This window comes from Equus przewalskii, chromosome 17, assembly GCF_037783145.1.
Source record: "Equus przewalskii isolate Varuska chromosome 17, EquPr2, whole genome shotgun sequence".
Lineage (NCBI taxonomy): Eukaryota > Metazoa > Chordata > Mammalia > Perissodactyla > Equidae > Equus > Equus przewalskii.
In genome coordinates this window covers 79,057,564-79,070,530 of record NC_091847.1, presented here as the reverse complement: position 1 = coordinate 79,070,530, position 12,967 = coordinate 79,057,564, and the positions used below count along the sequence as shown (strand labels likewise).

The window sequence follows — 12,967 nt, the reverse complement described above, 5'->3', positions numbered from 1 at the left end:
TCTCAACTTGCTTTCCTAGAGCTTTCCAAAAGCAGCAAAACAATGGTGCAATTTCTCAGGCTGACGCCGGACAAAAGATACGAGTGTTTTCCCTTGGCTTGGGGAGAGGACGGGAAAGGATGCTGAGATTCTAATCCCTGTTTGGAGCATCTCAGCCATCACACAGAGCTCCTCTTTTATGGCGGTACATTTCCCAAGCATCCCTCTGGGAAGCCTTAGTTCCCAACTGTCTGGGAAACGTAAAATCAGTCACTTTTGGCAAAGCTCATCACACCCGACCATGGGAAACACAAATTAAAACAGAGATACTTCTTTGCTCACTAGGTCGTCTGGTTACACATTTGCTTGACATGAAAATCAAATCATTAAGATGGGGGGACCTGAGTGTATAGTTATGTAGCTCAGGTTTGGGGAAGGTCAGAAGAAACTTTAAGACTCATGCAGATTAGGCATTTTCATCCTTTCAGCTTGATGTGAGGAGATCGTGTAAAATAAGGTCAAAACAACCAAGCCTGCTTCATCTAACATTACTGGTCATACTTTGCTCATAGGAATTCATGGTGGTGTTGAGACAGAGGCCTTTTCAAAGCGTGGATGTGGTGTTCCGTTTGGGTTGTGGTGGAAACAACTTCCGTTTATTTTATTGCTTGTTTGTTTGACGGAGGGAGCAGAGTCTTACGTATGTATAGTCTGTCATCAAAGTCAGCAAGTTGATCATGATTAAGTTTGAAATGAAGTGAATTGTCATCTAAACTGTTATTGTGTGGAAATCATTCTCCTGTGTTACTGAAAATTTAAGTGACCAGTTGCCCCATCACTGTCAGTGTCATTCTGTTTAACCCTAACATCTGTGATAACACCAACCAGTAGCTGTTTGTTCTGGTCTGTAGCCACAGGATGCCTGTCTCTGGAAGGCCGTTGGAGACCGCCAACCCTTACTGCGCATTTCTGATGGGTGTTTTTAAACTCCATCACACGAGGAAGACTCTCCTAGGCCAACGCCTCTCAGTGGCTCTGCACAGCAGTGGTGGATGCTGACGCTGACTTTCAAACATGAGGAAAAGTGCTGGGTGCCGTGCCCGAGATGCCACAGCACTGTCCTGAAAACGAGAGGGATCAGCTCGGTCGCTGGACTCGCTGTCCCAGCCCTGAGCTTGTGAGCGTAAGCACGAGCGAAAATCAGGAAAGGAAACTTCCCTTTAATAGAGTTGTTTTTCCAAAGAGCTGGTGTCTGGGGTGGCCACCAGGAGTAAGAGAGTTCCCTACGCGGTTCTCAAAACAGCACAAAAACTGGGAGGAGGCACTGATCCTCAGAGAGGGTGAGGGCTGACTCCCCACAGGACACTCCTGTGGCCGTGTACAGCTCTGCTCCGGGAATGACATCAGTAACGAGAGCTGACGTTTATTGCCACCAGTTCAGTGTCAGCACCATTCTAAGCATGTGACGTGCACTTTTAACCCAACTCTACGCACCTTGCTCTGGGGCGTTCTTGTGGGTGCTCAAGAGTTAGGTCTGTTTTGTAGGTACAGCCTTTGCCTTCTTGAAAAAGACAAGAGTATGAATCATGCCACCCAGAAAAAAAGAGAAAGTCTCTTTAGAGACCACAGTATTCTTTTCTATTCCCGAATGTCGAAGGATTTGGCAGAGAGAAACCTCTAATACAAAAATGGCCCTTACCTCAAAACAAAAATGATCTCAGTGAGCTGGTAAGATCAGCAAAATGGGAATGGTTCAGATGCAATATACAAACAATTGATATCTCTGAAGATAACCCTTCTGAAATTTATTTCTAATAACCATTTTCCAAAGGAGCAATGGCTTGTATTGCACGGTCGGTTAGTGCTTGCCCAGATGTCTGAGGCCCAAGAGGTGGGGGGCGAGGATTAAGGCTCAGTAGACGATGACAAAGATTCCTTGTCCTATTTACCACAGCTAACATCTGCTCCACCCCAACAAGCTGGTATATGAGTCCAACGGGGAGTAAATATGAGAGCAGTTAAAACGAACTAGTGCACGTTAGTCTGGTTTGATTTATGTAAACAACTTCTGCGGGAGAAGATGGCTGTGCTTCAGGTAGTGTTCACATCTATGAAACCCAAGGAGCCTAAATATAACTGGATACGTATAGAACATTCTTGGCCATGTTCCTCTGCTCTAAACCATCTCAGGAAACGTCAGTTCAGTGACTGGAGTCAGCACGGGCTTACCCAGTGAAGGTCATAATCGGACGGCCTTGCTCTTCCGTCGTCCTCCTCGTAGGAAGCGAAGCCCTCCCTCCGAGCCTGGTAGTACTCCTTCCGCAACTTCTGGATGCGGTCAGCGCTTCCGCTGGCGGGACGGCCACTAAGGGACACAACCAAACCAGTCACACAGCGAACATTATGCCGGACACTCGCTTCTTGGTCTTCTTATTCAAGGAGCTGACCTCCAAATTTGGAAGATTCAATAACGTCATTCAAAGATGCTAGGAAAACTGTGAAATCAGTAATAAAAATGAACAAATAATGGTCCTTATGTGCACACCATTAGCTCCAGGGGTCAAAGCATCTGACTTGGGGCTAATAAACGCCATTTGAGTGAGAAGGTGAGATAAGGTCCTGGTCTCTTAGAGCAATTAAAGGAGCTACCACTTTTTCTTAGAGTGAGATCCGCAGAGTTTGGTTAAATTTTAATGTGGGTATCTCATTTTCTTAAGTAACTGTTGCCTATTTGAGACCAGTCGTTTGACTTGAATGTTGGATGGGACACAGAGTTGGCATGTGCCAGGGTTCACGTCAGTGACATTCATGAATTTTTGGAGTGGGGGCGGGGTATAGGTCAATATACGGGTACAGCCATGGCGTACGGAGAGAAAAGAAGGTGGAAGCCATGCCAAGAAGTAAAAAGAAAAAGAAAGAGCTGGTGGTAGTAGAATGTGGCACCTTGGTTAATGTCCAAGGTTCTCTTCTCTCTACTTCAGCCCCTTCTTCCTCTCAGGAACTACCGCTTCTCCAGCGACCCATCCTCCCAACCCCAAACTGGTCAGCCAGTGGCTGCCTCTTAGCTGGTACAGCCGTGTGCTGCATGACGTTCTGGTCAACAATGGACCACGTATGCGATGGTGGTCCCATAAACTTAGTCCCACATAGCCTAGGTTTGTAGCAGGCTGTACCGTCTAGGTTTGTGTAAGTGCACTCTATGATGTTCACACAACGACGAAATCTCCTAATGACGCATTTCTCAGAACGTGTCCCTGTCGTCACCATCATCTCAACAGAACCAACGCCATGTGAGACACCTCAGAGCCAAGAAACGAGGAGAACGACAGGCAGGTGTCCACAGCTGTGTGCCTTCCTTAGTGCCCCCGAGGCATAACCGATGCCCCATCGTGCCAGACGTTCAGCCAAGACCTGGGAAAGCAAACACGAACCGCTCACAGTGCTTGTCTGCGAAAAGCACACGGTCTGGAAGGTAGGCGACTGAAAGGGGTCAAAAGACTGCCACCCACTGTGACAGGTGTGACAGCAGAGGTCTGCATGGGGGTTGTGGGAACGCAAACTGCTTAAACTCTGACAGAGTGAGAGCAGACCACAGAAGAAGATCATGGGAGGCTCCCTAGAGGAGGTGACACTTTAGATGAGTCACGAAGGATGCTGGGCAAGTGAGATGGGGAAATTCCAGGGAGAGCGAGGGGAACTGCAAAGGCCCGAGATGAGAAAGCATCTTGCTCCAGGGAACGCAGGTCAGTCAGCTGGGGCAAGCAGTGGTCCTCGGCTCCTTTTGTCTTGCCCGCCACACACCTCAGGGGACATATCCCTCCCTCATTTAGGAAGCAGATTAGAATAAACGTGAGTGCTGGTGACTTTAGAGATGTTTTGAATTTACTCTAATAAATGACGAAAGTACATCACTTGCGAATGTCGGTACTTTAACTCAACTCCTGACATGTTATTAACCATAACGACGCTCCTGTCTCACGGGCACTGCTCTGTTGCACAGGGTACATGGGAGGGAGCAAGGAAGGGACGGGTGAGAAAGGCAGGTAGGGGCCCCTTGTGGAAAGCTTACCACGCCAAGCAGATGCCTGACTATTACAGCTGTGTGTCAAGTTTAAAGGAAGTATCTGATAAAATGAGATATCAGAGGGCAATGGAAAGAGGTCATCCACTATTTTTTAAAACGTTAAAAAATTATACTTGCAAACTATAAAAAGAAAATGAGGAGGAAACATCTTTTGGAGGGAAAGCATTCTTCCCAAAAGAGATTGCAGTTAATTGAAAGCAGGACCACGTGTCCATGTCTCAGATCCAGCTACAAAGTGAGCCCAGGCACTGGGCCCCTGCATGCTCTGACGCCAAGGAGCTGACGCCTTTGATCAAGAAAAGACAAACCTGTATGGTTCACATACCTTTACTTTTCTTCACTGTGTATTTAAGAACTCTCAAAATAGTCTCTCTTTCTTTACTATACTTCTTTTAAAAATAAAAGTTTATCTCCAGCACTTGAAAAAGATTACAATAAGAAAGAAAAGGAAGGCCTGAGATGCTTTTCTGAACAACGAGAAGTGGGGAAAAAGCACAGCTCGGTTCTGAGCAGCTGCCTTGCTCCCGAGTGCTCTGAGCTGACCATGGTTCTTGCATCCAGCAGGCGGGCCTCTGCCGACTACGTGAGCGCATGAGCAGCTCAAACTCACCAGATGAGTTCAATCAATGCAGTGCAAACATCGCATACATAATCTATTAGTTTATCCGAAGAAACTGAAGCACTGAATTCAAGCAGAATGAAGTCATCGGTAATAAAGAAAAAAAAAACCTGATAAGGCACTGTTTTAAAAAAAAGCCCACAATTTTCCTACATTTGTGGTTGGAAAAAAAAATCATACTCAGACTGTAAACTATTCTTCCATATGCCTATAAATACATAAATTCAAAAATATGGGTTTGATCAGATTTCAGTTCTCAAATAGAGGGAATGGGGCAAGAATACAAAATCAGCTGTTTAGGATTCAGAAAATCCCTATGGCTGACAGGGACTATTTACCCAGAAAAGAAATCTGGCCTCAGAGAAAAAACAGGAAAAAACTCCAGAAAGTCATGGATCATCTAAGTGCAAACACGCTGCATCTTCCCCCTCCTGTGAATATTGTAAAGAAGACATGGGACACCACGCAAACCTTCCATGACAACCCCACACCACCTCTCAACATTGCCTCTTCTTTTTTTCTCTCTAATCTCATTCTACTTTCAGTACCTATATCAGATTTTTTCCCAAGTGGGTGTTTTATATAATAAAATTAGGAATAGAAAATTCTGTTTTCATTTGTCAGCTCTTCTCTGCAGATAATACACATGAGTTTACCATCAAATCAATAAAAATGATAAACACAGCTATTGTAAACAAAGCAGTTAATTGACTCCATTTTGTGTTGAAGGTGTAGAAATTTGAAGAGGAACATAAAAATACCTTCGTCAAAATAGCAGCAGTACTCGTAATGGTTACAATTTATAGAACCCTTACATAGTAAATATATCGATACAGACTTTTACTTAGTCCACTTTCTGCCCAGAGCAGACATCACTAATCAATTTCAGCGTTCTTCCCCAGCAATCCTAGACATGGCCTGAGAATCCTTCTCAACGGAGAACTTCATAAAGCCACTGCTCATCCACAGGAGCTGGCACTTAAGTTTATTTTTAATTCCTGTGTAGCAGGTGCTATAAACATCTCAAAACATCAAATGAATATTGAATGATCGGTTTATCGTTCTGCTCAATAGAGATGAGGAGTCTCGGGCTCACCACTAGGAGATGAGAGAGAAGGTCTGTCTGACTTCAGAGACTACTCTCTCCCCCGTCGCGTACTACCTTCCAACCCGCGTCTCCTCCTTCATCTGATTTATATCTTAGACACTGGGTCCTCTAGCAACCTATTGGGCCAGAATGAAAGCTAACACTAGCCTTTAGGACAGACCTTCCGAGGACTCCTGTTTTCCTTCCTCAATTTACATGTTATCTTTTCCATTTTTCTGGCTTTACAGAATTTGGCAGCAGAGATTCTAAGGAATCTCTTGCCTGATACCTTCAGAAGTGACATCGGATTATGAAGTAACTGAAATACTCTTGCAACCATATAAGATCAGGCAAAGCATCAATAACCCATCTCCAAGTTGCTAGTTAGAAAAAGAGGCTTTCTGTATTATTCATTCTCTGCATAAAGTAAAGGTTAACCGTTCTTACAAAAAAAGTTCCTATTATATACTGCTGTATCCACATGCAGGTGGTTAACGCCACTCCCACACTTTCAATGTGCTGAAATTTTATCTTAAATTAATTCAAGCAGTGTAACAAAACAGATTTATACTGTAGCGATTTCTTGTAAATTATACTGCCTACGTCTTTAAGGCAGATGCATAGTCGAGCAGGCTCTTCTTACATTTCAGAGCTGGGCAGAGTTTAAAGCTGTGGTGGAGTTCAGGAACCATGTCATTTTCTTCATAGCCACCTGTAGTAATACCTTCCCAGATGCAATAAAGATCACAGGAAGGCATTATCTGCTCCTCTGGAATCTAACCTTATCCTTCCTAGTTCATAATTACCTCACTTGAAGTACATTTTAGACTGAGTATTCATTTGTGCCTGCCATTGTCTCCTCCCACGACTACAGCAGGTTGGAGAAAGGAAACTCACATTGATTAAGCTCCTCTGATGCCCTAAGTATAATACTCACGTAATCCTCAATCAAATTTGTGAGGTTGACATTGTTATTGACATTTCACAGACGAGTCTACTGAGGCTCAGAAAGTTAAGTAGCCCAAGCAGTGAATGGTGGACCAGGAGTTGACTGGAGTGACTTCAAACCTGTGTTACTTCTATCACATTGTGCTGCCTTGAGAGAAAGGCAGTAACGGGCAGCAGCCCCTTTGCAGCAGCAGCACTGGCATTTCCAGGGAGAGGGAATCTACCAGAGCACACTTACAGCCCTACCTTTGATATTCTTTTATTTGCACAGATCTTTGCAATAAAAATAGAAGTAGCCAAAGCAATAGAAATACATGCAATGAAGTCTATATCCATTAAAGAATGATGCTGGAGCAATTGCAGACTGAGATTTCTGGGTAATTAATATTACATCTCTAACAGGCTTATGTGGGAAACTGGTATAAAACTGAATGGGGTGCAAAAGAGAATCAACATATGACAGAGATCCCACATGAAAGAGAAAGAAACTCTGCATCAGGCGCAGACGGCAGCACGGGCTGCTCCTGGTGAAGTTCCTCACCGACTGCCTGAGAGGGAGCTGGTCCCTGCGGACGAGCCATTGCTGGATTTGCGAATTAATCTGCGCTGACCTTGTGTGTGTGCCTAGGTGGGCATGTCCATGGATACGTGCACCCTAACCATGATTAAATTGCATGTAGTTAATTCCAAAGACCTGTGTCATTTTCATAGAGCCTCGAGACATGTTGCTCTTCATTCTGAAAGAGAAGCGTTTGCCTTTGGTGAGTCCAGACCTCATTTGCAGGTCCAGCCCAGAGTCCAGATTCGGTGATGCGGTTAAGAATGGAACCTGAGCAGGAATATTCTTGCCTGGATGTGATGATCCTCACAAACTCACTGAATAAAACTATTTAAATTAGGTGAATCTATGTCAACAATAGTCAGTAGAATGGGGAATGTTTTCATGTTTGGGGTTCGATAGATTATTTTTTATGAAGTTACTGTAAAAATGTTATTTTGATCCTTCCATAACATTTTAAATTGTATAAATATGGCGGTAATCTTTCTATACTTACAAAAGGGTGGAATCTTAAAGGTTTTCTCAAAAAGGGTTAGCCTCTCGAAAGAGACCTTTGCACCCTTTAAGAATACCAAGATGCTATTCTTTTTCTGCCCCTTCCATGGGAAGCTTGTTTTTATCTTTTTGCATTTTAAGGACCTAAAAATCATCATAGTTTTAAACTTCAAATTTAGCAGTACCATATTTCTGCCTTAGAAAACAGGACATTGTTTTTCTCAAAGTGGGAACAGAGCTGTCACAGTACCTGAGATTCTGTAGCATTCACACTCTTCATAACATAAGTGTAATAAAATCTAAGTGTCTATATGCAAGCTTATCTAACTAACTTTACTTTAAATTCCAAAGTAGGTTCTGGAAAAGAATATTCAGCTGAAGACAGATAGTCATGGACACACTGTTACTTATTTTCCGCTGGTAATAAAGATTTCTGTCAAATAAAAATTTTGAGAGATTCTTATAAATGCACTCAGGACCATTAATTCAAAAGCATTTTGAAGATTTACAGAAACTATAGCCCAACAGCACTTACACTAATACTCTACAGATTTAACATTCCATAATGAAAATACATTTATATAGTGTGCCTATATAAACTAAAGGAGATTTAATAATAAATAATGGCTTTTATGCGGCTTAATTCTACAGAGTTCTTCAAATGATATTTTAGTCCTGAACAGTTCTGAAAATTATCCAGGGTAAATATTCAGTGAAAATTATCATTATGTAAATTCTCTATCTTCCCCCTGCTCCCAATCTCTTATAAAGAATATCTGTTTTTTCAATGCTACATTGACAAATAAGATTTTTCATGGTTTAGTCCAGTGAAATTTTGGGACCCATGGCTGACTACTCATGAACAACATTTGGGAATCCTTCTGATTTCTTCCCAAATTCACCAGCACTATTTATGATGGTGGCCCCCATCACAAATTATTCAATTATTTTTGCTAAAATGTTTCTCCAGATAACAAGAATATGACTTTCCTCATATGGACATTTAATTTCTATCAGATATAAGTTATCTTGTCCATTAAAACAATTGCCCTAAATTAAGAACTCTCTGCTTACTATTACTGCCTAAAAAGTCCTATGTTAAAAGTAAGGAGTTTGGGGGCTGGCCACATGGCCAAGTGGTTAAAGTTCTGTGCACTCTGCTTTGGCAGCCTAGGTTCTCAGGTTTGGATCCCAGGCGTGGACCCACTCCACTCGTCAGCCATACTGTGGAGGCACCCCACATACAAAGTGGAGGAAGACTGGCCCAGATGTTAGCTCAGGGCTAATCTTCTTCAAGCAGAAAAAAGAGGAAGATTGGCAATGGATGTTAGCTCAGGGCAAATCTTCCTCACACACACACAAAAAGTAATGAGTTTAGACAAAGGGTGAATAATAATATTAACAAACAGAACAAATTTTCCATATCTAGAATCTCCCTTTATTTCTAGGACTTTTTCCAATCATCTCTGACATTATACTTCTTCTTAGTAAGTGAAGAAACAATGCTTAGACATCTTAAGAGAATATTCAAGTCACATAGAAGATTGGTGGCTGAATCTGCGGAAAAAACTATGCTCTATGCTAATACATAACTTTGAAAAGTATGTTTTTGTATAAATTTTTAAGGGTTTAACAAAATTATTCCTTACGTCAGGATCCTGTAGGGAAGCTGAAGAAGTGGTCCAGAGAAGTTGATAGGCCAGTAGGGTCAGAAACAAGAAAACCCACAAAGTGCAATGATGTGTTAGCTCAGCCTGTAGTCCTGAACATGGTCCTTCTCCCCACCGTCCTGATGCTGCCTATAGCATTTTGCCCTCAGACACAGCAACCTGACAAGGTGACTCGGCTTACCTGGGCTCCTGACTTTGCCCTGGCTACCTGGGTCTGACCTTTTGTCTTTCTCAACATGATTCCTGCTTTCAGCATCTGCTTCCTTTGAGATCCTTGCCTTGGTATTTCCATCCCTATCTTGGTGAACTGACCCTCTGACTCCTATAGCTTGAAGATTTGTCCTGGAAATCTTAACTCCAGACTGGACCTTAACCCCAATGAATCAAGCCTTAGGGGAAGTAAAGGCCCCCTCCCCTTGGCAATTTGATTGCATAATGGTAAGCATTTCCACCCACACCATGAACCATGGCTGCCATTTACCATTGAAAGTAATCTCACTGATGCACGAAGGGCAACTTTCTCCCATGTGATTGATTGTTCTGACTGTGAATCTCACCAGATCAATGTCATCTGCTCTTCTGATAAAAGGCATCAGTTCTTTCTCTGCTCTTTATCACTTGAGACAATGCGAGGCCCCTCTCTAATCAGAGCATCTTGCTTCTCTATCTACATTTCTAGCAAAGGTGGAAATTCCTTAGGAGTGACACTGACAGTATTATTCACAATTCAACAACACAAGTTATTATTCACAGCTTCAACTCACCATTATGAGCCTCTAACACATAATTGCATTATTCTGATACTGTACAATGACCTCCTGGCTGTGTTCTAATTTCAGAAGCTGGTTTTGCCATTAGTCATAAAATATCCCTTTGAGTTATTTGTATTTTGAATAGTATTCTGATATATTTCCTCCAACACAGTGCAGTGTTTTTGAGCCTTAAGTAATTTACACAAATACTGGACACATTCAAAGTTATGTATAAGCATATGATACATATTGTCTTGGGACATTTTGCCAATTTTATTAACAATACAAAGAATGTGGGGGTCACAGAAGGAATTTATCCAGTGTTTCATATGGTAAATTTCATTTCTTAAGAAAGATTTTAAAATATAGTTGAAAAGTTCACACTGGATGGCAGCAAAATTAGCTCTTCATTTCTACTCTATATGTTTGCAAAACAAGGATGCATAGAAGGGAAGAAAAACTTGGAACTGTGCATACACTGTGTCTTCTATTAAAGATGATAAATAAGCCATGTTCTGTATTATAATTCATGCAGTAACAGCTGTTCTTACATAGCTGAAGTAGAGTGACATTGCCTCACATCTGCATTTAACTGATGCACCAAATATTTGAGCTTAGACAAAAATGGGGCCTGGGGGAAGCAGCAGTCAAAGCAGTGATAGTGTTCCCATTGGCCATTCCAGGTAATGACCATATGCCTCTGGACAGGGACTAGGTTGGGTTCCTTCAGTTGGTGTCAGTTCTTAAGTGTCTCTCAAAATGTACGCTTTACATTGTGCTGAAGATAATTCCAGACATCCATTACTTGTGCAAAATGGCCCCTTACATGCAAGCCAACACCTTCAGCTGGTGCTCAACCAAATCCTCTGATGCAGTGCCAAAGGGACGTGTTGGGTGGGTTTAGTGAGAGACCATAGGCAGGGTCCAATATGGCATTCTCCTAAAGTATTCTTCAAGGTTCATTCTGACAATATACAATTTTGTCTCATGTAATGGCTTCAGAAACTAATCTTAAGACATGATTCCACATGGAACATTAGAAGTTTTCTCAGAGTTTTATGGTCCAAAATAAAATTAGCAAAATATTGATAAAAAGGTAAGTGGAAGAAATTGACAAAATTTGTACAATTTTAGCTCATTCATGTTTTTGAGCTGAACAAAAGATGGTTTAAGGAGAAATAAACTTCTGTTGCTTATATAGTATTTGAGCAAATTAATAATGTCACATACACACACACACACACACACACATCTTTTCAAAGAAATTCTCAACAACAATTGCAAGACTTGCGAGATAAAATTATTATCTTCTAGGCTTAAATCAAACACAGCTTGAGTTTTAGGAATACATATCTGACATTTAGATGTGGATTAAACTTTCAGGGTCAATTCTGGGGAAAATAAGCCTTTGTGGGCTGCAGGCCATAAAACCTTGAGCATTTCCTAGGCCTCCGTGAAATTCCCTCTTCCTCAGAGGAAACAACTCAGAAGTTCTTCTTCTCCCCAGGGACCATGAATGCCATCAAAGGCCACTGATTCCCAACAGCTGGACACCTAGAGCTTTCCTTTAGATAATTAGAAAATAATGCCTCATTTACTACAGAATTTCAAGGGAAAAGAAGAAGTTTCTAAATGATTTAGTGCACGGATGGTGGTTTTTCTATTTAGAAGATTTGATCCATCAGGATAGGCTATGCATGCTGTGGTAACCAAACGTCAGTGGATGAAAACAGTCAATTCTTACATAAGAAAGCTTTTTTTCCCCTCCCAATGGAGGAGGTTGGGAAAATAATAAAAGTGAGAAAGAGAAAAAAATATTTAAAAAGAGAACAAAGTTTTCAATTGAAAGAAGCTAAAGATTGTAATTAGGAGCTAATCACTAAAGATGAGGAGACAAAACCTTCTAAATACATCTGATACATCAACTGGTCCCCATCTTAGTCCCACTGAAGGGACAGATAATAAATCATCCAAACACCCAGGAGGGATGCACGGGTCACACAGGCATGTGACTGTACGACAGATTTTAATGATCACATATAGGGCGCTAAATCACACCAGCTCATAAACATAGAACTCTACATACAATATTCTGACATGATTAGCATAAAAGCAATGAAGTCCAAGAATTTATGAAGAACATGTTTTGATGTTACCTTAATTCCTTCCATTCCTTTCATACCTTCTGCATGAATGCTGAGCTCTTCAGCAGTTTTAAACAGGGTTATAATAATCACCCAATCCAAACAGATTCTCAGCTCCAAAGAGCCACAGAGAAAGTTAACATAGACTTAGGTCCCAAGGGTGTCAAATCCAAGAGTACCTCATAGCTCTCAGTTGCCTGGATGTAAACTGAGCTCGGGTGACTGAAACCTCACACTGACCTTCTGACATCAGGGCTCTACGGGATAGAGACAGCTTATATTATCATCTCCAATGGATTGTTTCAGTTGTTTTAAAAAGATGTTTAGATTCTTACAAATCCTTTCTAGGAGAATGGCGATTTCCTTTTCACGATAGACTAGAAAGTAATAAACTGGTATCAAACTTAGATCATCAACTGCTTTTATGAAAGTTTTCCAATAACCCTCTGAATGTTTTCAGATGTGTGCATTTATTTAAACTTTACTTAGTTCTTAAATATTGCCGCGTCCCCGGCCCTGGTGACGTAAAGGTGAGTAAGACCCAGAACTCGAACTTGAGGGATTTCCGAGTCCTGTGGGGGAAGACGGAGATTAAAGAAATGACGACGGCGAGATGTGGCAGTTCTTATG

The 12,967-nt window shown here is 41.7% G+C and overlaps 1 protein-coding gene across 13 annotated transcripts in view; it reads right to left on the bottom strand.

The window, feature by feature from the left end:
* PARD3B (par-3 family cell polarity regulator beta) overlaps window positions 1-12,967 on the bottom strand; it is a 930,268-nt gene that overhangs the window by 98,137 nt on the left and 819,164 nt on the right. For 11 of the 13 annotated variants that reach the window (XM_070581758.1, XM_070581756.1, XM_070581761.1 and 8 more), the window contains one exon: window positions 2,209-2,344. The exons of the other annotated variants lie outside the window; for them this stretch is intronic. In XM_070581758.1, coding sequence (XP_070437859.1) covers window positions 2,209-2,344 — 136 coding nt within the window. The remainder of the gene's footprint in view (window positions 1-2,208; window positions 2,345-12,967) is intronic. 13 annotated transcript variants of the gene reach the window in all.